At 44.9% G+C, this 27,113-nt stretch overlaps 2 protein-coding genes across 2 annotated transcripts in view; one reads left to right on the top strand and one right to left on the bottom strand.

The window, feature by feature from the left end:
* The window catches only part of LOC308233834 (uncharacterized protein), a 123,979-nt gene extending 116,481 nt beyond the window's left edge, over positions 1 to 7,498 (top strand). Inside the window, exon 3 of the mRNA XM_080640795.1 lies at positions 7,045 to 7,498. Coding sequence (XP_080496921.1) covers positions 7,045 to 7,429 — 385 coding nt within the window. The 3' untranslated portion in view covers positions 7,430 to 7,498. The remainder of the gene's footprint in view (positions 1 to 7,044) is intronic.
* Positions 7,499 to 13,415: 5,917 nt separating this feature from the next.
* Positions 13,416 to 26,302, bottom strand: RCN1 (reticulocalbin 1). Its single transcript, XM_080640794.1, has 6 exons — positions 25,757 to 26,302; positions 20,621 to 20,814; positions 19,480 to 19,658; positions 17,775 to 17,835; positions 14,981 to 15,180; positions 13,416 to 14,101 (listed from the first exon to the last, which is right to left on the bottom strand). Exons 1-6 carry the CDS (start codon positions 26,008 to 26,010, stop codon positions 13,994 to 13,996), a joined length of 996 nt encoding a protein of 331 aa, XP_080496920.1. The 5' UTR covers positions 26,011 to 26,302; the 3' UTR covers positions 13,416 to 13,993.
* Between the last annotated feature and the right edge of the window lie 811 nt (positions 26,303 to 27,113).

Raw genomic sequence — 27,113 nt, 5'->3', positions numbered from 1 at the left:
GAGAGGAAGCAGGACCAAGCTAGTTTCTGAAAACACTGCTTCAATCCTTGATATCCTGAGGCCACTCTTAAACTTCCCAGTTGCAAGAGCCAGTAAGTTTTCCTTTTTTGGTTGAAGGGATTGAGAAGTTCAGATTGGTAGTTACAAAAGAATTATGGGGATATAACATACAGCGTAGGGAATAGAGGCTGTCGTATTGTAATCACTGCATGGTGCCAGGTGGGTATAGAAATATTGACGGAACACTCTGTAAAGTACAGGATTATCTAACCACTCTGCTGTACACCTGAAACTAATACAAAAGAATATAATTTTGAATGTAAACTGTAATTGGAAAAAAAATAAAAGCACTAATTCCCTAGAAAGAAATTATTCTTTCCTGTTTAAGCGTTTTGAGCTGACTTTCTTTCACGTGTAACTGGAAGAGCCTTGAGGAAAACAGGGACTGGGTTTCCCTTAGGTGCTAGGGTGAGGCAGGGTTCAGGGGCCAGTGAAGCCTCTCCCAGCCAGAGGCATTCAGCCCTGGGAGGCCACAAGAGGCCTCTTGTGGGAGTGGTGCCGCCGCAGTGATGTTCTACTTTCTCTTGCTCGTGTCCTTCCTCGGTAGCAGGAGCTCTGAGGCCCGCTTTTCTTGCTTCCTTCCTTTCCAAGGCACAACATCAGCCAAATGCAGTGCACCTGACGATCCACTAGTATTATTTCTAGCCGTGGTCCAGCACCTTCTATGAATCTGACTGGGTACCACTTGAAAAGCATGCTGCATTTCCTATAACAAAACCATGTAATTGGATCATAGATGCTTGCACTCACAGTTTCATCAGTACCAAACCATCACTGATGAGATGGAATGTGCTTACCCTTGCAGCGCTGACACAGGAAGTCCCCCGCCCCTACTTTTGTGCACCAGTGTTTGCTCTCTGTGTGTGGAGCCCTGTCGGAGCATCCCAGATGTGGCCAGCTGGTTCTCACAGAATGCTCTCACTGATCTTCAGCTGAATCCCTCTATCCCTAGCCAGCTAACCTTTAGTTGCAAATGACAAACAAGTATAGTTCTAGCATGAATGTTAGTTGATATTTTTGTTCACGAGTATGAATAAGAAGTATGTTATGAGCTAAAAAAAAGATAGTTTTTGAATACTTTTTCAACTTTTTGAGTGATTCAAACATTTTCAACTTTTTGAGTGATTCAAACATTTATTTTTTTAAATGCAGTTCTTTTTTTAAAAAAATACATATTTTTATTGATTTCAGAGAGGAAGAGAGAGGGGGAGAGAGAGACATCAATGGTGAGAGAGAATCATTGATGGGCTGCCTCCTGCATGCCCCATACTGGGGATGGAGCCCGCAACCCGGGCATATGCCCTTGACCAGAATTGACCCATACTTTTCAATCTGCAGGCTAACACTCTATCCACTGAGCCAAACTGGTTAGGGCTGATTCACAACTTTTAAATTTAATCAGCATTATTAATACATTCTCAAGTCTTTAGTCTAGCTCAGAGGTCAACATCTATGGCCCTTGGGCTAAACTGGCTTCCTGCCTATTTTTGTAAATAAGTTAATTGGAACACTGCCATGCCCATTCGTTCTGGTATCATCTATGACTGCTTTCATGCAGCAAGAGCGGAGTTGAGTAGCCGTGACAGAGACCCTGTGGCCCACAAAGTCTAAAAGATCTACTCTCTGGCCCTTTGCGGAAGTTTGCTAACCTACCTTCCTTGTCAAAAAACAAACAAACAATAAATTAATAAAACAATAAATTAATGAATAAGTCAAAACAATAAATTTGTAGTGTTTGCTGATTTCCATGGTGTAAATCTGCCCATCATGGCCAATTAGTTCAAGTACTAACTGATGTCACTGAAGGCAGAGCTGGGAAGAGCAGCTCGGCAGCCCACCCTTATCCAGCATTCTCACTATTCACTAGATGCGATAGATGACAATAACCTCAAGAGCTCCCAGAGGGCATAGGTTGTATTTGCTTCTTTATACCCTTGGGCCTCGCACAGTTGCTGACAGTGACTTTTTGTTAAAAAAATGAATAAAAATTACTTCATAAGCCTCAATACTTGATATCTAAATAATTAGTGCACTGAGGGTTTTAAAACTAGTTTATCATCTAAATAGTGTTAAATATGTTACCTGCAAGCTTTGAAAAATTATTACTTTTACTATTAATAAAAACTCAGAGTGAATGCTCGGCCCAGTACAGCCAGATTTAGCAAACATTTCTAAGGGTAGAAACTGAGATTGAGACTTGGCTATATTTGTTCAGATGTGGAACAGCTTTTTCCTTGGCCTGACTTGTACTTTGCAGTATGTATTGTTTTCAAGGATGTGTGATGTGGGTCACTTGCTAATTATGTTGGATTATTCCTTAATCCTCATATTCATGGGTGAACTCAAGAAATGATGGATCATGACATCATGTTAAAATTTACCTCCTATTGCTGGCTGGCATTGTCTTTTCCTTTTCCCTATTCCCTACATCTGTCTCCCACTGGTTTATTTGAAAGACACATGAGCTGGAAAGTCGAGCTAAATGATGCATTTTGTTAATATGGTGTCTTTTCCATAGGTTGCTTTAGATTTAGACATTTTTGTTCCTATGGAACTTACAGAACCTTCTCATAGTCCCTTACACCCTACAATGGCTTTTGAAAGAATAGAGGATCTTTTATCATTTGAAAAGTGTCTTGTCTTTGTTTTTTTTTTTCACCCCATGTTCTTCCGGCTCATTAAGCATAGACTATTTTCTCCAAATTTCTTTGTACATCTAATTCCTTTTTCCCCTCAGAAATAGTTATGACTTTTGATATGTTCAAAAAAATTTGGAAGATTCCGAAAAGGATAAAGAAGAGTATCATTAATCAGCCTATAATCAACACTGGTTTTGTTAATGTATTGATATACTATTGCTAAAATATTGGTGAATTTCTCTCCATTGCATTATTTTTAAGCAGATTTCTTGAAGTATAACTGACATAAAATAAGCTGCACATGGTTTAAAGTGCACAATTTGATGAGTTTGGGCACATTTGCACACACACTTGTGAAGCCATCACTGTAATCAAGATAAATGAACCTCACACCCCACCTCCCTTACTGCCAAGTTTCCTGATGCTCCTTTTGTAATCCCTCCCTCTTGCTCCTCCCCACCTCCCATCTCTGGGTGACCCTGGCCTGATTAATTTTGAGGGCTTGAAAGGCCTCATAGTCACTTTCAGAGATGCTTTCTTTGAAATCTCTCGCTCAGAGAGCAACTCCAGCAGAGGCAAAAAGCACAACAGTTGTGATATCGTTGTACTTGGGTCCAAAGTTCCTCTCTAATCTAGTCTCACTTAATGATGGATTCTGCCTTGGATGTCCAAAAAAACAGATCGTCATCTACCACATTTGCCCTTTAAGACTGTGTTTTCCTGTTAATTGAGCATAATGTCATGGTCGTCTTATTTTTAGTCAAAATGTTTCAATGAATTTGTTTCACATCCTTAATTTTTCGGTCTTGAATTCTTCATCAGACCCTGAACATGGATTGGGAGATTTTTGCTTGTTACATATTGTGCCTCTTGAGACATGTTGGATTTTCTTGTCGTTTTCACACTGATTTACCAGAATAAACCTGCAGCAAGAACACCGTTGCAAAAGAAAGCGTTCTGCTCTGACAGCAGATGCTGTTCATTAGGGTTGCTCGGTTTGGGGACCCAATGCATGCACTTGGAAACTCACAACAGCAATGATCAGCAGCCAGCTGTGTCTGGGCATTTTCCTAATGTGGCTATTGTCAGTTCATTATACTAGCTTCTTATATTTGCAGATAGCAACTTAGTTTAGAAATACCAAGTGGTAAGGCAAGATAAACATAGCATGGGGTAAGTGGGTGGGGTGTTCTTGCATATTCTTCAGGTCTCAGCTCAGCTGTCACTTTCTCCGGTTTTCCCTGGTACCCTAACTAAATGTTACCGTGTAGTTGGAAGCTGTGAGGATTAGGCAATTGTGGCATATTGTGTGCAAAGAGGTAAAGGGTAGTATATGACAGTGGTCGGCAAACTCATTAGTCAATGTGGCTCGCGAGCTGCGGTTTGCTGATCGCGGCCCTAGATCAAGTCAGGCTTTCATCGTACAGCATGGTGATTGTACCCCTTCTAGACCCAGGCTACACGAGGACAGTTACTGTCACTGTCCAGCTTGCTTATTGTTTTCTCTTCCAGGCCTACCACATCCTTGTAACTTAGTAGGTGCACAATAAATGAATGTTGAGGAGAGGAAGAAAGGAAGAAGCAGCAAAGAGTGGAAGGGGAACCAGAAAGGAACACGATGAGTACCTTCCTTTGCTGAAGGGAGGACCAGAGCTGACACATCCCACCCTCCACCCCTAAAATTGAGAAGTCCTGAGGGCATGATTTCTCTCTTAATGTTCTAACCTCAATAACTTACAAAGAGCAGGTGTGCAGTGGAGGTTGTTGAATGAATGAATTCATTCTAAGAACTTCTTGGCCAAAGACATAACCAGCTAGAGAACTGACTACTGTTTTTGCAATAAGCTTTGAGCAAAAAGCTTGACTTTTAGAATATGTGCACATACATAAATGCTGGTAAAATTAAAACTCCTGCAAAGATTAAACAATGACCAAAATTCTCACTAAGTTACCCTATGGTTACCACCAGCCAAATCAGATCGGGTTGTGAACTTGCAACCAGAAAATCTCTATTGTCCAAATGTAGTGAAGCTGTCATGCAGCATTTAAAGAAAATGTAATTCTTAAAGTCACAAAAACACTTAAAGAAGATGCAATTCATCCACTGGACTAAAATGTAGATTTTGGCTTCACCATCTGTAAGTCAGAATGGAGGACACAATTTAAACGTTGGCCATAGAGAGCCTGAAGTTTGGGCCTGACCCACCACTTAGCGCATGCGTGCCTTTGGGAAACTTGTTCAGCTTCTCCACTTACTTTCTCTCCTGGAAAATGGGAAAGATGAGACCTGCTGTGCAGGGTTGTTTTGAAAACTGGATACAAAATGTAATGCATCCAGCAGAGCCCAGGCCGCCAGGCGCTCATCCACGATGGCATTGTTTAAAAGTGCCTCTGCATTTTAATTATTTAAAGGTATTCTGGCCTGGCTCAGGGGTACAAGGAGCTCATGAAATTCTGCTCTCTCAGTGGGAAGAGGTGCTATTTCTTTCCTGTCCATGCCCTAAAAGAATGAGGAAAATGGCAGAGAAATAAGAAAGCGAAGCCACAAAGAAACATGGGAGACAAAAACGGGGAATTTGGTTCCTGCTGGATCTTGGAGTTACCCTGAAGGGCAAGGCTCTTGTTTTCCTGCCTCACCTTACCCTCCTCAGGTGTTCATGAGGAAGGCCCCCCGGGAGGGCGGCCAGAGCAGGATCCTTGTGGGCACAAGAAGGATCTGGGCTTATCAGCCTGCTCATCTCTCCAGTGCTTTTTAAAAAATGAAATTCAGCCGGGCTGGTGAGGCTCAGTGGTTGGGTTGACCTATGAACCGGAAGGTTGTGGTTCGATTCCAGGTCAGGGCGCATGCTCCGGTCGTGGGCTCAATCCCCAGTGGGGGTCGTGCAGGAGGCAGCTAATCAATGATTCTCTCTCATCATTGATGTTTCTAACTTTCTCTCCCTTCTTCTCTGAAATCAATAAAAATATTTTTAAAAATGAGATCCATATTCTGACAGTTTTAAAAATAACATTTCCTATTTCATAGGCAAATCACACTCACTTTAGAAAATTCCTGAGGAAATGAAGACAAAAGTTATCCTAAATTCCACTGCTAGATAATTGAAACCATTTTGGAATCTGTTCTTTCAAAGTATTTTCTGGACAATGAGTACATAAACAAACATGTTCTTGTAAAACCAGTGAGATCGAATGGCGCATACCGTTCTATAACCCGATCCTTTTCACTCAACAGCTTTCCATGTCAGTAAATGAACGCATCTAATGTCAAGATGGGTGACCTCAGTGGACACCCAGGGGGCTGGCCTCAGGCACGTTCGGTGCTCTCCCTGGGCAGAGACAAGCTTGTGTCTGTCCCCTCGCTGTGAACAGTGACTCAGTGAACAGCCCCATAGTCAAACCTTTACACGATTGTTCTCTTACAGTGAATTCTCACATCCAGTCTTAATTTTCTCAAGAAAAAAAAGACAAGACAATGTGATTAAAATGTTTAAATCATAAGTGGCCTCTTTGGCGAGGAGGAAGGGAGAAGCTGTAACTCGGCCTTACACTTTTCATCTTCGATTCTGTTCAACCTCCAAATTGATCTCAAGTGCAACCTCATTTCTAGTCAACAAACTTAAGAAATAAACAAGAGGCCTAACAGGTTTGGCTCAGTGGATAGAGCGTCGGCCTGCGGACTAAAAGGTCCCAGTTTGATTCCGGTCAAGGGCATGTACCTTGGTTGCGGGCACATCCCCAGTTGGGGGGTGTGCAGGAGGCAGCTGATCGATGTTTCTCTCTCATCGATGTTTCTAACTCTCTATCCCTCTCCCTTCCTCTCTGTAAAAAATCAATCAAATATATTTTTTTAAAAAAGAAATAAGACCTGGTACCTGTCCTTAAAGAGATTTTACATAGTGAAGATAAGAGACAATTATCTCTAATAAATGAATTTTTTCCCCTTCTCATTGAACACAAAAGTATCTGGCTTTTTTTCTCATTTAACACAAAAGTACTTGGCTTTTCATGATAAGAAGCAATGGCAAGATGTACATAATAATATTAATCATAACCAATGTTTGTAAGAACATGCTATGTCTAGGAACTGTTCATATATTAAATGTTGTACTGTATTATATTCATCATTTAATTCTCACAGTCCCTGAGGTAGTACCACGGTATGGACATTATATTGTGGAATTGAGGGAAAAGGAAGTTGAGTAACTTGCCCAAGGTAACTCAGCTAGTGTGTGGCTGGGATTTGATTCCGGGCCCTTTGAAGTCAGTGCTGCTGAAACACACTGTCACTGGGCTGGGGGAGCACGCCCTGCTGACCTGGAATAAGCATTGTGATTGAACCTTCTAGGTACTGCGGCCTGAAAACCCACTTGCTGACATCCCCCTTGGTGGGGTTCATGGTGACCAATCAGTGCACCTTCCACGCACCGGTCAGCTTCCCTCAGGTCCCAGTGGCTGCTCTGGCCGTGGAGAAAGTGGGCCGCTCCAGTGTGCATTACCGCCTTGCTCTGTTTCCACCCAAGCCCGCCCAGGAGCCGCCCACAGCAGACTACCGTGACCTCGGTGACGGCTTTTTCTTTGGCCACCCCAAGCTGGCGCAGTTTGACACTTTGGCCTGTACCACTGGATCCTCAGTCCATGTTTTTGTGAATCCAGCCACCAGCAAGCCCACGGGCCTCCCAGAAGACTTCAGGAGGGGCCTCCTGAGGCTGAGGAGGCTGGCTTCCGTGTGAAGTGTCTGTACGTGGAATTGTGCCTGTCAAAGAATAAAGTTGAGATTATTCTCTAAATGATTTCCTTTCATTCCTTAGCATATATTTTTTACCCTTAAAATCACTGTCCATTTCTTAAAAGTTTTTATAACAGTCATCTCACTCTATTGATGAAGCCTCTCCTTGCTGCAGGCCCGGAACACAATGCTCACAACCACCCAACGAGGCAGGGACTGCTCTTACCTCCTTTTTCAGGAGAGGGAAAAGTGGTTTGCAGCGTGGAAGTCAACTGGCCTGTAGACATTCAGCTAGTGAGTCCCTTGGACTCAAAAGTCCACCTGGGGGCCCTCTCTATGTGCATCATAATCTCTAACATCTGAGCAGCTGGGGCCACACTTCCAGTGGTTTGTGATCACTAATCTGATAGGATTCGTTAATGTCCTCGGCTTCTTATAGTTAACACATGAATTCTTTTTTTAAATGATGTGATCTTTTTTTTTTTTTAAATCTTTATGTATTTAAAACAGCAAGCACACCTTTGACAATTTTCTGATAAATCGAAAACCCCCTTCAGTCACTTATGCCATGCACTGAAGTTTGAAAGTAGGGACAATTAAATGGAATCTTTGATGCTGAAACACACAAGGACCCTACTTTGGTGTCATAATCATAAAGCGTTACTATTTCTTGAGTGCTGACCACACCCAGTGCTCTACAGTCATTACCTTAGGTCATCCTTTTGTTGCCATTTTTCAGATGAGAACATTGAGGCTTTAAAGAGAACAGCGGGAGTTGGGGGAGGAGTTCTAGTCACCTCTGTCTCAGTCCTGTGACAAGGAAACGTGCAGGTTTAATCTCTCTGGGCCCCAGTTTCCTCCTCTGCAAACATGATTCTGGGTGACCTTTTTCAGTTGGATCCCTGAGTGTTTTTTGAACACCCAGAGACTCTTGATCTGCTTTTTCTGAATTCAGTTCCAAATCCTGCCACAAATAAACAGCTTTAGAATACAGTCTCCAAGATAAAAACAATGTTAAATGCTATTCCCTTGTCATTTAATCAATTCAACTTCACCTAGTAATGGATCAATTTTGAGGTTTTAAAAACACTTCACACAATAATTCTGTGACTCAGACTATTAACCAGCAGCCTAATGTCTGTCGGTATTGATTTGTCTGACCTCTGGCATTTGACCTGCTCAAAAACATTACCAGGGAGAACTCCTTTAATTTGTGTCTCCTGTTTCGGTTCTCAAAGTTCTTGCACAGGCATGACCTCACCTTATCTTTGTAGCTACTCTAAGAGGTGTCCCAATTTCCAGTCAGAACAGGCTCTTCTGCAGGAAGGTGACCTGTCAAGGTCACAGAGCCCTGGGGAGGCAGAACCAGAACTTGCATCCAGCCAGGCTATTGGACCCGTCTTTCCATGCCACCAACTCTCCATCTCATCCCAGTGGTCCTGAGTTTTCAAATTACAACATGCACTGCCATGAATTTTTAAAATTATAATAACACTAGCAGTAGTTTCACCAAGAGGTTCTTAAATTGAAGGCAACATAGTAGAGTAATTGAGAGGGTGGGATCCTCCCGGATCTGCCATTTCTAAATAGGGGAACCACAGGTTCCAGTTTGCCCAGGACAGGGCTGCTTGTCCCAGTGTGATGGCAGGCTCACTCCTAATACCGTGGGTCCTGGGGTTAGAGCAAAAATGGAAAAAGGTCTATGGGCCACTCCACCATATTTCTTCCTGCCAAGGGGCTCTGTGTGTGTGTGTGTGTGTGTGTGTGTGTGTGTGTGTGTGTGAACACCCCAACCTGCATGTTCAAACTGAGTCCACCAGCTGCCCCTGGGGTCCTTTGGGCCTACGTGTGTGCACATCTGTGGCTTTGTCTGCATTTTGGAAAATCCACCTGGGAGGTACACACACAGGCTTTGGAAGAGGCTTGGAGTTATTTTGGCAGGGAGTTCTGGGTGCTGCAGGGACCTGGAGCATGACCTAGAGGCAAAGGCCCTGGCTCTGAGTGAGCCAAACCCTTTGGCCCACGCACTCCTCAACCCGTGAGGGAGATTCCAGCCAGAAGAGGTGCAGAGTGGGTCTCTGAATCCCAAGGTGGGCAAGGCAGGTTGATTTGGGGAGGTACTGATTGAGACTGTGCCCCTTCACTGGCAAGGATATTGTGGTCTGGACAATCAATTATATAGTCACCTAATTTGAGTTGTGTAACTTTGGACATTATTTCCCTTTATAGTTCTCTTACCTGTAAAATGGTGAAAATAGTACAGTTATCACTGTTTACCAGGAATAACATTTTTGTTACACCAAGGTTTTCACCCTACCCCTCTGAGCAATGCAGGATGCACTTCCTGCTCCCTTGAAGTTAGAGGTAGCCATGTGGTTTGCTTTGACCAATGGAAATGAGCATGAGGGACCAAAGTCGCTTTCAGAAATGACTACATTTGGTTGCCTGACTTGATTCTCCAGGGTACACGAGTGGATGTGGAGACACACAGCTGAGCCCCATGGACAATTGCCCAGAACCACAGAAGACTTTGCAAAAGCAGAAATTAAACCTCTGCTGCTTTAAACCACTGAAACCGTAGAGTTATTTGTTACCGTAGCACAAGCCAGCTTACCCTCTTTCTTACAAGTACCAACTACATAGGCCTGTTGTGAAGGTTACATGAGAAATGTATGTGTGTACCTGGCATGGTGCCTGGTGCACAGCTATTTGTATTTTTCAGAAAAGAAATGCTCCCACTACACAAGTTTCAAGGTAGAAAAGTATTTCATTTCGTGTGCTTCTGTGGGGAATCAGACACTGTTTTCTAGTTGATGAGGAAAATTAGAGGTATTTACAGCTCATAGAATGGTGGGTATCCCCAGCCCTGGACCCCAGAACTGACCAGAATTAAGAGTGTTGATAGACTCTGAATATATCTCCAAATTCATATAAATCTTATTACTCTAAGTACTGATGACACAGTCTTTCCACTTCTCAGTTTTTTAATACTTCCGTGTGAGCCACAGCAGTGAGCATGATGGCACTTAATGGTTTTTAGTGGGAAATTCTAACACTATAAACCCAGTTTTAAGACTACAGAGAGAGCTAAATCTAGGTGCACGTACTAGGGGGAAGCCAGGTTTTATTAGGAAGCTGGCAAAATGAATTTAGAGAAACTTTAAAAAACCCCAGCCAGCCATTCCCTACTTCACGATGTTTTAGAGCCGAGCTAACAAGTAGCCACGTGTCTGCTGTTTGCTGGGCACTTCTGAGCAGGTATGATTCGTGCCATTGCTAACAAGAAACAGCTATGATAATCCAAGCGGATGAAGAAAACCTGCAGGTGTTGCTGATTTTCTAACTACATTTTCGTTACACTCAAATTCATTCAAAAACCTACATTAAGAGACACGAGGTACAAAATGTGTTCATGTTTTGCTTGGACAGATTTTGGCTCCTAGCAATTAATGCTTTCAGTCCCATTAAGCAGATAAATAATGCTTTGTGACATTACAGTATTTCTCATTACAGATCGATTTTGTAGCATTTGTTCATAATCAGACTTGAAATGTTACCTAGAAACAAAATATGTTTTCCTTGAAACAGTCAGACCCTATTAGAAATATAAGGCTTTACAAATCACCATGTTAACAGCTATGTCCCCTAGCTAAGGCTTTCTTTCCTTAAATAGTGTTAAATTCAGCCCCAGAGCCCTGGTTCCTTTGAGAGTTTTCTTCTTATGTGCACTGACTTGAAAGGAAAAACTTAGTGCTCAAACTATATTTAACATCTTACTGTGTATAACTTAATAAATCAACCGATATTCCCTTTTGGGGGAAAAATAATGTTAGCACCTTTTTAAAGTGTTATGCTTATAATTAGGTTACACAGAATTTCTAATTTTTTTTAAAGGCAGGTTTTTATTGCTTAAAAAAATGTTGTCAGCCTGTTCCTAGGTAGGAGGAGCTATTTTCATTTCCTGACCATGTAATCATGTACTGTGGGAGAGCAGAGAAATAAAGAAAACCTATGCCAGATTTGGAGATTTGGAGCAGTGAAACTTAGTGCTAAACACCTACAAGAAGAGACATGAGGTACAAAATGTGTTCATGCTTTGCTTGGACAGATTTTGGCTCCTAGCAATTAATGCTTTCAGTCCCATTAAGCATATAAATAATGCTTTGTGACATTACAGTATTTCTCATTGCAGAGATCTTGAAGACAGGAACATCTGGATTTGAATTTTATCCCTGCCATCTAATCACTGTGGAATCTTGGACAAAATTACTTATATTCTCATTCAGCACATGTTCACTGTTTTTTTTATTTTTTTCGGAAAAGTTTCTTCCCCTGACGTATATTCTCTGATTAAAGCTAACAATAGAAATAATTTCTATTATTCAGCAAATAATAGAAATACTTATTGTAGGCTGGGCCCTCATGTTCTAAATTCCTGGAAATAGGGGTAAATAAGATGGAGTAGACTCTATTGGTCTGTCAAAGCTCATAATTTTAGCTTGGGAAAGATGAACAATATACAAACACGATAATGTCAAGTGGTATAGTTGGCTGAATGGTGGTCCCCAAGACATGTCTACCTCCTAACCTGGAACTTGTGAATATGAACATATATCCCTGTCATTATGTGGTGCATGGTTTTGCAGCTGTAACTAAGTTAAGGATCTCAGGATGAGGAGAAAGAGGAAGAAAGCAAGGAGGGATTCTCCCCTAGAGTCTCCTTGATTTCAATCTGGCTTCTAGAACTGCGAGTAAGCTTCTTTTGTTGTCTATTAGCCATTCACTTGGTGTAATTTGTACAGCAGCCCTAGGAAACAAGTATCAATGGAAATCTGTATAAAAAAATAAAACAGAAACGATAGGGATTTGAATGGGTACCAGTCATGCACTGCATAAGGGTCAGTGATGGACCCCATACAGGACGATGGTATACCAGTTAGCCCAGGAGTGTAGGAGGGTAGACCATCTAGGTTTGTATAAATGCACTCTGATGGTGACACAACCAAAGAGCCTAAGAACCCATTTCTCAGAACATATCCCTGTTATTCAGTGGCACATGACTGTACTATAAATGGTGGTCTTGAAGGCTCTATTGAGCAAGTACCGAGTTACCAGAGAATGTGAGAGATGGTGTTTTGAATCTGAGGTGTCAGCAAGTGTGAAGGGTCCAACCAAGGAGTGAACTTGGTGTGTTCAAGGACCAGAAAGTCAGTGGGCCAGCAACAGGAAGCAAATGGGAGAGTGAAAAGATGGTGCTGATGACACAGCAAGGGATCAACTCAGAGGGCTTGGTGAGAAGTCTGGATATTCTTCCAGCTGAGACCTATCTCAGAAAGATCTTACTGTTAAAATGGCCTACAGATTCCCTAACTAGCATAGGGAAAGAAGGAAGTACCCATTTATTAAATCGGTAAATACAAGGATATTCTGAACATTCTAGTACTTGGATCTAAACCCTTTATAATTTTACTCATGTTACCCCATCCTATTTAATTCTCTGTGAATAATGGCACAGTACACCACAGGACACAGTAGAAAATCCTCAGGGGGATCTTTTATTTCATTCACTTCCTCCTTATAAGGTAGCATTTCAACCTGTAAACGTTGTTTCCTCCAGTTCAGCCAATGGCTTGGAACATCACCTTGTCCTGATTCCCCGGTGTAAGTGGTCCCCTGGCAGGTCCGAGGGTCGTGGAATCACTGGGACTGGGTTCCAGCCCCCTACCAGGCAGGCTTCCCTGGGATCCCCTCCTTCATTCCTATCAATGATCAGCAAGGAAATGGATCATATTTCTATTCACTTTTTCAAAGATCGGACCTACCTCGTTTATATGTCAAGATAATCTCAAGTATAATAATGTGTTTACCATTTTCCTATAGTTCGCCAAATGCCTGACATTCATCTTTTCCCTACCTCTAAAATTCCTTTCTTTTTCACATTATCTTTCTTCATTGATTCTTATGGTAAAAATAAAAAACAAAGATGTGGATTTGTTGTGCACATTATCAGGTTCATACAGAAAAATGCACAGAGGTTTTATACTCCACTTACAGTAATAGCTCAGAGTACAAAGTCAAGAAGGAAGAATCTGAAGTATTAGACTTGTTCTGAAATAAGCCCACATAGGGTGACACTATAACTTTATCAGAATTTTCCCTCACCAACTTTTCAATGTGGCAAATATAAACATTTCAGTTAAAATACATAGCAGTCACTCCATATACTGCTCCCCAACCCACCCAACTTCTCAGTAAGAGGGTTTTTTCTAATCTTATTTCCCTTTAAATTTAATGAAAAAAGCTAAAAAGTCATGTTTTTATAATGTATCCCACCCTCCCCCCAAAAAATATTGTGGTTTACGAAGATTTTAATGTGTTTGTAGCTTACTGAAGGAATAGAAATGACTATTTCCCAGTAAATATTGAGTGAAAACCAATTTTAACCCCAATCTGAGGTTATAAACTGCTGTTTCAGGGACACAACTGCTATAAATTAGACAACTGTAGCAACCATCCAAGACAATAAAAGAAAACCCATGACAGTCTGTCATGTTATGGTGAGTGTGTATCAAAGTTCATCATGATTTTTTGTGAGGTCTTCTCCATAATTGGTAGCTTGGCTTCCTACAAACATGTTCCAGTTCTCCAATATCTCCTCTTTTGTTAGCTTTTCATCCTGCGGGAGAGAGGAAAGAGCTGTGTTATCGAAGTTCTAGTAACTGAATAGCATGAAGCTCTATGTTAGTTCACTAATTTGCAACAATTGAAACCCTACACTTAATAATTAAGAAGCTGCTAGGTACCTCTTTCATCTACCATTGCCACACTGTGGAACCCCAAACTGGAACAGCCTCCTGCTGTAAATGCTGTGCAAAAATATATTAGGTAAGGCCCCGAAGAATTCAAAAGCTCGACCAACTGTGTCTACAAGCAGTGTTGGCATTCCTGAAAAGGGCCCTAAAGAAGTCCACTTGCCTTTCATGGCCTGACTGCTACACACAATTGTCTCCTAAGAGCTTGGAGCAGTGATCAAAGTGGAAAAAGGCAGGTCTTTCTAAATCTTGCTTACTTATTTTTGTGGCTATGTATCAATAGATACTGAAGTGCTGGGCACAGAGCTAGAAGTGTGAGGCTGCCTGAGGATGCCTTATGTTTTAACGGACTGGACTTTCTTGTGCCTGACACATCATGGATGTTGGATAAATATCTGCTGACTGAATGAATGGATGAACAAAGTTGTCTTAAGACAATGCAGGGTGTGCCTCTTAAATCCATGCCCTGCCCACAGCAAACAAAGTTCTGCATTTCTAGGACATGGGAGTGAATGTAAGTCTGTGGCCCATAGCAGACTCTCCAGGAATGTCGTGACCTAGTGAACTCACTGTGGATTATCATGGTATTGGGTCAAATTTACAGGTCTCTGACGTAGGGCAAGAATGAGAAATGTCAATAAGGCACAGTGGTACAGGCCAATGCTATCACAAAGAAGCAAACACAACCAATCTTATGTAAACTGTCTCCCTTCAAAGACTGATCCCAGAAAAATGTGAAATACCCTGTTTTTGTCCGACTCATACACCAGGTGTCTGGCCTCAGCCTGTGCGTGGTCATAGTCTTGGGGGAGGATCCAGTGGCGAATCTCATCTTTGTCCAACTTCCCATCCTTGTTCAGATCCCTGAATTCAGTAAACTGCTCCCGTTCTGACAAAACCCAGTCTGGCTCAGGGCCACTCTCCTCGTGGGAAAACATATCCGCTGGAAAGGAAGGTTGATCTTGGTTAGGAAGACAGATGGGAAGGTACATCAAAGAAAACCTGACCTCCTGCGTTTTTGGAAGGACAATGACCAATCTAGAGACCTAACCCAAATGTCTGGTGGGCAGTTTTTTGAGAATAATATTGCAATGATTTATCCACTATGAAAGTCGCTTGGTGGAATAAAAAGAAAGAACTGAGCTTAGGAGCCAGAAGATAAAAGATGACTCAGTTCAGTGACTAGGATTAAGTTACCCAATTCAATGGCTGAATCTTAAATTGCCTTGTCTGTAAAATAGAGATAATAATTTACAAATCACAGGGTTATTATGAAGGCCAAGTGGGACACTTTCTATGAAAGCCCTCTACAACCCAAACTAGCACTATACAGGTGAAAACTCATAACCACCATCAAGCACCTTCTATGGTCCAGATACTTTATAATGTACTTTACATATACAACAATCCTATGAAGTAGGTCTTGTTATAATTTCCATTTTATAGATGAAAATACTGAGGCCACAGCTAGTACGAGCTTGAGGTTGCATAGAAACATGGGCTTATCCAAAGGGTTTTCACGTATATCATTTTATTTCATTTTTATAACAATTCTATAAGATAGATCATGATTCCTGTTTTACAAAATGGCAAAAGGAGAAAAAGGCAAAGTTTATGCACTGTTTGCTAAATCACTAGATTATCTTAGAAAAGAGAGATACCCTGTGGGCAGTTTCTCTTTAATGGAAACACAGCTTGGAAATGTCAAGTGGTACAGGGAGCAGGCGGTGAAGGTAAGAGAGGTAAGACCCTTGGTTCTGCTACAAGGTCGAATCACACCTGACATCTGCACAGTGTTTTTGAGAAATGGCTGTCACATATATTAGCTACCTTGAGCTCCATCCAGTCCTGGAAGCATGGGTGCTATGTATTCCCATTTTACAGACGAGGAAACTGAGGCTTACAGTGATTGCATGACTCCCCTGGGGTCACAGAACTAGTAAGTGGAGAAGCCAGGACTCCTAATTCCACTGTGCTCTTCCCATTACACATCACCACTGGGTTTGCACTCATTCCCTCCTGAAGAGAAGTCACTTGCTGGACAAGTCCATGCAACAGGCCTTTCTGACTGCAGATTACTCAGAATGTGATTTTCAGGCACAACGCCCCCATCTGCCTCTCTGCTCAGTGTAAAGAATGGAATGTTGGTTTTAGGCAGAGCCACTAAAGGAGTTTTGCCTCTGACGTTGCACTATTTCAATGCGGAGTTCAGGAAAGCTGGGAAGAGCACACATCCTTAATCAAAAGTGCTGCATGGTTTTAATCAGCCAGCCTTTTCTGTCAGTCTAATTCCATCCCCACTGTCAAGGCGTCTGCGGCTCTGAACCTTCCCTCAGACATGCACCAAGCAAGAGGAAGGCTCTGCTCTAGCACTGATGAGGGGCTCTCAGCACCTGTTATTCTACAAAATTAGTGCCACCAAGATCACTTTAAGGACTGTGGTGAGAGCTACCTGTCTGTTACACCACAGACTGACAGAGAACAGCCTTACATTCCTGGGATCAATTCCTAAGGACTAGAAGCAATTCTGCCCTTCATTACTAAAGGCACTTGTTCTTGGATAAGGGGTGGGTGGCCAAGTCACACAACCACAGGCCAAAGACTGATGGCAACTTGGGCTCTGATTTCACACTGAAAGGTAATTAACTGCTTCTAATCAATATGTGTATAAGGATTACATTGATCCCATCCCTCGAATGATTTACCGGCTTTACCTTATTGAGATTTGGGAAAAGAGGAGGTATCATGAGAAGGCAGCCATGCGCCAAAGCACTGAAGTAGCAGCTGATGAGGATCAAATAGAAACTTCCATGTTGCCTGCTCCAGCCCTTTACGCTTGGAGAGCTATGGGGCTGCCGGGAAGGGCTCTAACCAGCAACGGTGGGTTCTGACCCAGCTACATTAATTTGAGTCTCATTCAGGCAGTGCTCAGTTACCTGAAAAAGCACTTCTTGACATTGCTCACGTGGAGCCCTTCAGAACAAAATGCTAGGTATGGTCCTCCCAATGAAAGGATAAAAAACAAAACAGCTATATTATGGGGCAATTATGCACTTTGCAAAAGGACTTCCCTGTAAGAAGGAATGCTTTTTTGAAGACAGCCTGGGCATATAAGTAGCTCTGTTGATCATAGCTGTGTCTACTTAGAGCTTCTAGGCCCTGCTGACCCAGTCTGATTGCAGTCTTTCCGCTGAGACTATCTGCTCTACACTCACTGTAAATCTATGGCATCTCCAATCGCATTTTGCAAAGGTAAAACTACACAGTGTGATGAAGGGCACCTCTGAGAACTGTGGGGCCGACTGCTGGCCATCCTACAGGTAGGGCCAGCCTCTGGTCTCTTCTCCACCGAATGAGGTCTAATAATTCCTCCCTGACATTGCACCACTAGGGATGGTATAACAAGTCCCTCACAAGAGTGACACCTATAGACCTGTGGCGGTTGCTAACAGAGACGTCTGGAGAAAGTAGTCACACACGCGGGTGGAGGAACATTGCCCAGCTGGGGCAGCTGAGCAAACCCCAGGTTGCACTCACCGATATACTCATCCTGGTCCACGAACCCATCCCCGTTCTTGTCGATGTCCTCCAGGGTCTCCTAGGAAGCAAATAGAAAACAGAATGCAAGATGGCTTTGCGCTCTCAGTAAGTCTTAGAGTTCTGACTACTCTCCTCCTTCGTCTGGCTTTTATGGCTGAACGCTCAGTGACTTTGGGCTTGTCTCCTTACCTCCCATGCACTAATTTCTTATCTGTAAAAACAGGCAGTGGTTTCCGTCCTTCCTCCCCACTCCCACAGTTTTCATAGAACACTCTCTTCAAATGAAAATGTACATGGAAGTCCAGAGATGCCCTGGTTATATGCCTGCCCAACCACTTCCACCATCCAGGCAAATCATCCCCGGGGGCACCTGGAAGGACCCAGCTTGAGAGCCACTGGACCAGATGGTCAGAGATAGATTCCAGGGCTAACAGGACCATGAACACCGGGGTGGTGTCAGAAAAATATGAAACAGCGGACAAGTAAGAAATAAAAGTCTATCTGACTTTTGGGTGTATTATGCTTGTATTTAGCGTATTTAACTTCCTAATTAGGCATTTTGCCATGGGGAGTATTTAAATGAGTTTAATGTCCATTGTCTCAGCAACTCAAAGGCACATAAGCCACTTATGGCTAATTCTTCATCTTCATCGTCCTCTGGCAAATCAGCTATCACTAAGTGGATATTGGGCAGTAAAAAGAAATGATTCTTAGAGCCATTGCTCAGTCCTTAGGTCATGAGGATGAAGCAGGAGGCAAGAGTGGGCCCAACCACCAACGGCATAACTAAAATAGCCCCAAGCTGGTTTATAAACAAAAGCTTCAGCCCCTTGTTTCCCAGCACCAAGGCAGCTGGAACTGGCTCGGGTTATCTGACCAGGAAGCAGGTGACGGCATTATATCATTGTTGTGGAAAATTAAGACGTTTGGGACTCCACAAAACACTATGGAAAGTCAGAGGCCTTCCAAACATAGCTGACCCTCCAAGCCTACAGGATCCGATCTATTCACCCTCTGCAGACCCGAGCTAAGGGGAGCATCCTTTCCAGCCATGGTTTTCACTTTACGTTTCTGTACGGTTTAACAATCCAATGTATTCCATTTCAGAGTCTTTTTTTAGTTCCCTCAAAGCTGAAAAATGGACAGAGACTAGTTGTTTCCTTATCAAACCCATTTGCTCTTTTTGAGCACATATGTAAACTATTTCCCAGCCTTATCACATCTAGGAGGAGCTGGAAGAATGTAAAAGGAATGGAAGTGTCCTTTCCTGGTCAGAGCAGTTAGGTAGACTACCTTCTCCTCATTGCCTCTTGTCTACCAGCTGGCAGCTACCAGGATGACCTTGAGGCCACAGGATGGTGATGTATAAGATGGAAGCAGCCTGGCTGCCTGAGAGCTCTTAGAGGAGAACTGCCCAGAAAACCTACCTGACTGGGACCATCTGCCCTGAAGTGGTATAAGCAAGAAATAAGCTTTGATTGTGATAAATGGCTATGATTGGGGGCTATTTGTTACAGCACCTAGCCTGCCCTGACTCATTTACTGGGTGGACAGGTATTCCAATGCACTCCACTTCAGGGTCCTTCTCCAAGTCCCCTCAAGATGAAGAACATTCCCTCTTTGGAAGATAAGACAAAAGACAAGATCTTGGTGTAGCATTTGCTCTGGTCTTTTCCCAGCCCAGGCACTTCTTTTATCTTACCAAAACCACAATTTCTTTCATATGCTCAAACTCCTCAGGGTGCAGAAAGGCGGTGAACTCCTCCCGAGTGGCTGTCTGGTCACCATTGAGGTCTGCAGCTTTGAACCTTCTCTCGTCACGTGGCAGCATCTTTTTAAAGGTGTGATGATCTGAAGAATCCTGAAACTCTGCAGGGTTTCCTGCAGGATGTGCACACAAACGTTTCAACTGGGCTGCTAGGGAAGGCATTTCCTGACAGATTGCTGGTCCTTCATGCCCAAAGAATTACACATGGGACTAAAGATCCTGACCTCTCGAGTTCTCTGACACCGTTTATTTCAGAATGCCTCTAGTATCTGCCCCGTCTAACGACCCCATAATACAGCCCTACTGGGCATATTAAGGGCATTCTAGTAGTGGTTAAGAGCACAGGCTTTCGACCATACTAAAGCCATACTTCTCTTTGCTGAACCCTGCTTTCATCATATCATTCTTTGTTCCAGAACAAGCAGAGGCTCCCTAGTACCACATTTTGTCTAAATGCTTCTGCCTGGCTTTCAAGATCTCCCTTAATCTGTCTGTGAATGTGTAGACCTGTCCCCTCACTGTCTACCACACACCTAGCGGGTCTGCACCCTGTGCTTTGCACACACCATTCCATCATTCCCCAAACGGGTGTGTCTCATATCCAAACCCCGCCCACTGCTAAATGCATCGCTGTACCTTTACCCTTTCAGCTGACCCACCTCCCCCACTCTCTCTCCAAATACAAATCCATTCTTCAAGGCCCAGCTCCCAAGCCACCCTCTACCAGAAGTCTTCCCGATAGCTCCAGCCCCCTTGCTATCTGAAATCGGCAGCACTGTGAACTGTACGGCAGACACGCTTCCTCTCTGCTGTTCTGAGTGTACCCTCGAGATCGTAGCTCAGGGAGGGTAAGCAACCTAAGTCACTTTTCATTAGACCCTGGACCCCTGCCACTACTCACCACCTAGGATCTCATTCAGAGTAAGCAACCAAGTGCATTCTTAGTAAGCAGGTTCTACTTAGGATGTTGTGACATCCCCCGAAGGGGGTGGATATGATGAGGGAGTAGAGAGTCTCCGCAAGAAGCTTGTTATGTGGGCCCCAGCTGTGTAATCTCTCCTGCAGCACCTCTTACCTAGGTAGTAACCATAGGTGGCTTGTTTATATTCTTCCCAGGAAATTTTATCGTCTTTGTCTCGATCATAATCCTTCCACACTTTAGCAACATTATCATAGATGTATCTTTTCTGCACCCGTTTGATCCAGGTTTTCAGCTCCTCAGTGGTGACAAAGCCGTCCCCATCACTGTCAATTCGATCGACAATCTTCCTGACGTTAAAAAACAAGGCTATTATCAAGACTTGCATGATCCTGATCCAGAGAAAGATCAAACACCTGCACAGAATCTAAAATGCATAGACACAAGCTCAATGATCCGATGATGCTGGAAAAGATCTTCAAGTTAATCTCTTCCAAGAATGACATGCCTTCCCCCCACCCAGTGCCACTGGCAGACACTACTAGTGGGTCATGCCTCTTTGTCCTAATAAACCTAGATGTGGCCTCAGAATCCTTCTCAACACAGTGCTCTGCAGATAGGCATGCCCAATTGATTAGTGTTGATTTGTAAGGTGAAACCTAGCAGTCTTCCCTGATGTAGTCCTTAGAATAATGGGAACTGAGGCTGAGAGAACTTGAATTACTTTTCCAAGATCACACAGCTGGTATTTGGTACAATGGGTTAAGAAGTGACTCTAGGTCCAATCTAAAAAAATGGAAAATTCTATGTAAACCAACAGATAAGTGAGTTCTTATGGTTTTTGTTGTTTTTTAAACTCACTACTTTGTACCCAAACACTTGACACTTGAAGCCAAGTGCCGGAAGCCAATTCCAGCATGTCAGCAAGGGCTGAATCATCTGGGATGGCTGAAAGGCATTCCCCAAACCTGAAAGGGATGCATAGTTGATTGCTTGCTGCCAGACAGCTCAGGGCATCTTAATCTACATGTTATTGCCTCCTACTGTCCAAACACCTGAACAGCCAGTAGGCTATTCCCCAATCTGACAATGGATTCTGTACCTAACCCTACCCTTTGATGTGTATATCTCCACTTCGCCTTAGGACAATTTGTGTTAATAAAAAGCAAGGGGTCCTGAGACAAGGAGAACTTGGTTTCTTCAGCCAAGCTTCTCTGACTCCCTCTATGCCTTTCAAAATTATGTTTCGTCTCTCGACTCTTAATTTATGCACAGACACTTCTTCAGATTTCAGAACCCTTCTAGATGCCGGATCAAGACCACCGGTGTTAGCCAAGAAACCAGATTTTGTTGGACAAGCATAAAATGTTGGGGATGAAAGAGCCTTGACATCAATGAAACCTATTCAAGAAACTTGAGCAGCTAAGCAGCTTCAGGATCCTGAACCCCCTGCTCTTCAAGACCCCTATGCCCACTGGTATCTCCTGTTCCACAGCTGGCCCAGGTTCTAGCAATTTCCCACTGGACTCCACTGAGGTAGTTCAAAGCAAAGTTCAGGCTAGAATTCACCAGTGTCCATCTCTAGGCCAAAGGGTCCAGGCTAGGAACTCCATCCCTCAAGGAAACTTCAAAGATACCTACAAGTTATTCCTCATGTTTAAAAAACTTTTACCCTGATAGTCCACTTATTGGGAGGAGGTCATTCAGGTTGATTAGGGATTTATTTCTTTGCTTTGGGTTGGAATTCTATCAACTCTGGTAAAATTTTCTTACTGTGAACAGTAGTTTTGATTGGCAGTTTCTCTTTTGATTAATTAGATATGGGAAATGAATTCATTAGTACTTAAGTCTCCATCTCCCACCTGGTACCTGGGGAGCCAGAGCTCCTTTCTCAGGAAGGTGTAAGCATTACTAACAGCTTTAATGGGTCCTTTCATTTGCAATAGTAACTTCTCCATATTGAAAGACAAAGCCTCAGGTATCTTCAGGCTTCCTTCCAGGAGACCATGGCCAGACACAGCAGAATTCTTTCAACACTGCAGTGTTAAACCTACCTACTATGTGTTAAACCTACCTACTATCTGCTCCAACCCTGGGGACACAGAGGTGACATGCCCATCAGTTATCCAAAGCTGGCTGAGGAACAGAATCTCAGACCAGCAGAGACCTAATGTCAGATTGTGAATAACCTTTTTTTGTGGAAAAGACAGCATCTAATTGATGCCAAATAACGTCCGGGACGTAGTCAGCCTGACACCTAGAACTTAATGAATATTTGTTGGAAGAATAAATATGATCTTAATCTCTCTTAAAAAAAAAAAAAATCTCAGGAGTGAGATACTGGGAAAGGCAGCCATGATGTAGATAAAGCCAATCCCTGGATCTTACCTAGTCCTGTGTGATAGGCAAATGTCTTGATTCTCTGAGTCTCAGTTTTTCCAATTGCAAATTGGAATACCTACTTCACCAGGAATGTGGTGAGGAATAAAGGAAAGAAAATGTGCCTTTCCACTAAGGACAATAACCGGGTGGATGGAAAACTCAACACACACCTAGCAGGTAACAGAAATGAACAAAGCCGCCAGGCCGAGCCTAGGGCAACCTGGAGATCCCCTGCCAACTGCCAACAAGGGTGCCCCAGCTGCTCCGGACAATGGCTGCCACATGGGAATAATGGCCTGTGGGTGTCAAAGGGAAACCAGAAATTGAGGTCTATATGTAAAATCACCCGATTTTAAAAGTTGACAATTGATTTCCATTTCTTCTGTTTGTCACAGCAGGCAGCCTACAGGTTCCCACTTTGCTGCCCTCTGGCCTAGGTGTCTCCAGGGACCATAGAGCTGGCACATTTTCAGGATCAGGGCAGGAGGTGGTGACAAAATTGCCCAGATTCAGCCATGCTCCTCCCTCAGCAGCCCAGACTTGGAAGGGACTGTTGCACCAGGAGCTATGTACAGAGAGGTGGCTTTTCATGCTCAATCACCCCATACTGCTCACACCCATCATTTCCCACCCTCTGCCTCCCCCACTTCTGGCCTGGATTTACCTTACAATTGAGTGGTATGTCCATTATCATCCAGTGGCACAGGCCAAAGACCCGGATGTCACCTATGAGTCCCTGCTCCCTCTCTCTCCACCCCCGCGCTGAGTTAAGAGCGAGAACTGCCAGTGCTCCCTCCCACATACTTCTGGGTTCACCTCTCCTGCCCTCTGGACCAGCGTGCCTGGTTCAGGTGCTCGTGGCCATGACCTTTCACTGGTCTCCCCATCACGCCTCAGTTACTAGTATGTTCTCCTCCCTATTGCCAGTCTGACTTTCCTAACAAGAATTTGGGTGATGGCATTTCAACCACATACAGGATAACATCTGATCTCTACCTCTGAGGTCCCTCCTGCTCTGTTCTTGGTTCCCCCTCCACTCTCACTTCCCACTTCTGCTGCCCTGTCCCTTTATTGTCCTAATAGCTCTCATCCTCTAGATGCCAAATGAAGTCCGGGACACAGTCAGCCTGACACATAGTAGAACTTGTTTCAAAACCTTTAGAAGTGGATTGTTCTCTCTTCAGAAAATGCCTTTCTCTGGTGGGATGCCGGGCAACCTCTGAGTCATCCCACAAACTGATCCATCCCTAAACCCCCAAGCCTCTCTCTCCAATCTCCACCCTTAGGGGCTCCTTCTGGGTGTGCTCACCTTAGTTTTTATGTGCCTTCGCAGCAATTATATCAGAACCTGCTTGTGTCTCATTTGATTTTAAGAAGTTTGAGGCCTAGAACACACACAGGTTTTCTCTCTGCACCCGCCAGGTACCTAACATGGTAGCTGGCACACAGTGGCCATTCAAATGTTTACTGCATAAATAAAGAATGGAGTTAAGGGGTTCATACAAGGGTCAAAGGCAGACCAACTCCATCAGCCCTTGCTCTCACCACCAGGCGTACTCTGCACGATGAAGGCATTAAACTGGAAGCTGGAGGCCTGCAAACTACAAAGTTCTCTTTGCCAAACCCTAACCCCCACCCTCGTTGGCAGAATTGCAAATGGGGGCCACTCAGGGCTCCAGAATAAATCAGTTTTCAAGTGCCTCAAAGCAATACAATGGATTAAGCTCATCAATGGCCCCCATTGTTAAGTCCCAAACAAGAAGAGAAAGTACTTCTCTGCAAAATAAAAGGTGATTGTCTGAAGGTGACTTTGAAATTCAAAGACCTTTTTATCAGAGTAGGCAGATGGTACACCTACACAATAGGTATAATTTAGCCTTATATCCCAACCAATCCCACTTGCCTTTGGTGGCCTCCATCAACACAGGGATAGCTGTGTTCTTTCTCATTTAGCAGGACTTGAAGATCTCCACCCCCAGGAACCAGGTTCCAGGAGGCCTGGTGCCCAGTAGGCAGGGCTACTGGGACCCTCCCCAGCCCATCCTCCATCAGTCTGGCTATTGATTCCAGATAGCTTTGCACAATGCCCCAGTGTCTCCCCAGGGAACCTGCAGAGGGTGCATTGAGATGTCACAAAGTTTTGTTTCCCTGGTCTGGTTCCTGACTCAACTGCTTTCAACAGTGAAGTTTACAATCCACCACACCACCCTCCTGCTTTTTGCCCTAAGCTGCCAAAGGACTGGGTGCCTCTGCAGACATCTGCTGGGAACACGGGGACCAGTTTCCATCCCCCACCCATCATCCTCTATTCCCAAATGCCCCGCCCTTCTTAACAACAGGATTTTGATATCCCTACATCAGAGTTATGGGGGGGGGGGGGGGGGGGATGAGGCAGAAGGCAAGAACACCTCAGCCCCAGTCCTGGGACACAGGCCAAGACTCAAGCCTCTCCTATGCTCATCCTTGAGACCTGCTTAGAAGTATCTCAAGCGCTCCTCTTCGGGAGAGAGGGTTTGTAGAGAAACTGGGAGGGTGGGGAAGAACTCCTTCACTAAAAGGCCACAGTGGACAAACTCTTCTTTTGTACACTCTCTAGCCTTCCTTCTGATGCAACCACGGGGAGGGGCGGGCCCTCGCCGTCCTGGCTCCCGCGGCTGCTGCCACGTTCTCGCCTCCCCGAGGGGAGCCACCGCGGCCCGGGGGCGGGGGCGGGGGTGGCGATCTCCACGCGTGGGTCCCGGAGCCGGCAGGCAAATTTCGCAGCACCGCCGCCGCGGCCGCTGGACCCCGCCCTCAGATCCGCGCGCTGATTTCTCTTTCGATTTGCGGCTCGAGTTCCGCGTGGCTCCCGCCCGGATGGCCCTGCGAGCACCTGCAACGCCCCCGAACGCAGCCCGGGCCGCGGCTCACCCCAGCCTCTCCTTGCTCTCCTCCGAGGTGAGCTGGTCGAAGGTCTTGGAGTCCTCCTTGCCCAGGAAGGCCTCGTGGTCGTACTGGAAGCTCTGGTTGTCCTCAGGCGGCCGCTCGCCTAGCTCCGAGTCGGGCCGCACCACGCGCTCCTTGCGCACCGTGGGCTTGGCCCGCAGCGCCCGGGGAGCCAGCGCCAGCGCCAGCAGCAGCCCCAGGGCCAGTCCCAGGCAGCGGCCGCGGCTACCGCGCGCCATCGGGAGGAGAGAGCGGCCCGCAGGGAGGCACCGAGCGAGCAACGAGAGAAGCGACTTGGGAATGGGGGCTAGGGCCGGCGGGGGGAGGGGACGGGCCGCCCCTCGGTCAGTTCCCGCCCCGCGCCAGAGCGGAGGGGCGCGCCCGGCCGCGGACGAGGAAGCTTCGGGCCGCGCTCAGGGGCCCATTGGCCGCCGGGCTGCGGGGGGAGGCCGGGCCGCCGAGCCACGTCGCCAGCCTGGGTGGTGGGCGCGGGGCTCGGGTTTCGCCTCGGCCCCTCCCCGCGATCTCAGCGCTGGGGGCGGGCCCAGGCATGCAGCGCTAGAGACTGGAGGGCTCATGGGAAGACCGGGAAGAAGTTCTTTGTCAAGCAACAGATGTTCAGAATAAAATTCCCTTTCTCCCCTTCTAGTTCCGGAGGATTGAAAGGAGGGAGGCACTGCCGCACCCCGACCTGCGTCCCAAACTTCCAGCTGGGAGCCCCAATTTCAGCCCCAGACCCCTCCCCAAGATGTGCTCTTAGACCAGATTCAACCCCACTTACCCAAACTGGGAGTCTGTCACAAACACAAGAGGCTGGAAAGAGACCAGGTGGTCAAGGACCACTGGAACTGAGGGTCGCGAACCCAAATGTGCAGGAGGGCCAAGCAGGTAATTTCAAAGGACCGAGGGCCCATGTAAACGGAGCAGCCCGTGCACTCCCTCATCAGGAGGAATGCAGACCCAAACAAAGCTGGCAGAGTCCCATTTCCTAAAAGAAATCGGGATTTCAGATGCTTATGCTCTCATTTCTAAATGATGTCAATTCATTTTGCAAACGCACTACATGATCCAAACAAATCCTGCCTGTGCACTGAATCTGGAGTAAAGCTGCCAATGTAAAGAAGCCTGCAGAACTTTGTGCAGTGATGGGAATGCGCTATACCTGGGCTGTCCAGGAGTTAGTGGCCACTGAGCGCACTTGATATGTAGGCGGTGTAACTGAGGCTTTGACGTCTAAACGTAAATCGCCACCTGTGGCTAGTGACTATCATATTGGATAGTGCAGGTCCAGGGCAACAGTTCTTTTTGTGTCCCAGCCTTTTGAGGCAGACTCATTGAAAGC

The sequence above is a fragment of the Plecotus auritus genome (assembly GCF_963455305.1).
Source record: "Plecotus auritus genome assembly, chromosome: 9".
Taxonomy (NCBI): domain Eukaryota; kingdom Metazoa; phylum Chordata; class Mammalia; order Chiroptera; family Vespertilionidae; genus Plecotus; species Plecotus auritus.
The sequence above is the reverse complement of the archived record's forward strand: the minus strand, read 5'-3'. Positions and strand labels throughout refer to the sequence as shown.

Bases quoted from the DNA above. Each gene is read 5' to 3' on its own strand.
- RCN1 (XM_080640794.1), bottom strand. From the start codon at position 26,010: ATGGCGCGCGGTAGCCGCGGCCGCTGCCTGGGACTGGCCCTGGGGCTG. The intron at 19,659-20,620 runs GTAAGAGGTGCT...CACATCCTGCAG, and splicing joins CACCTATGGTTACTACCTAG to GAAACCCTGCAGAGTTTCAG. The intron at 15,181-17,774 runs GTGAGTGCAACC...CTTCCTTTCCAG, and splicing joins GGACCAGGATGAGTATATCG to CGGATATGTTTTCCCACGAG.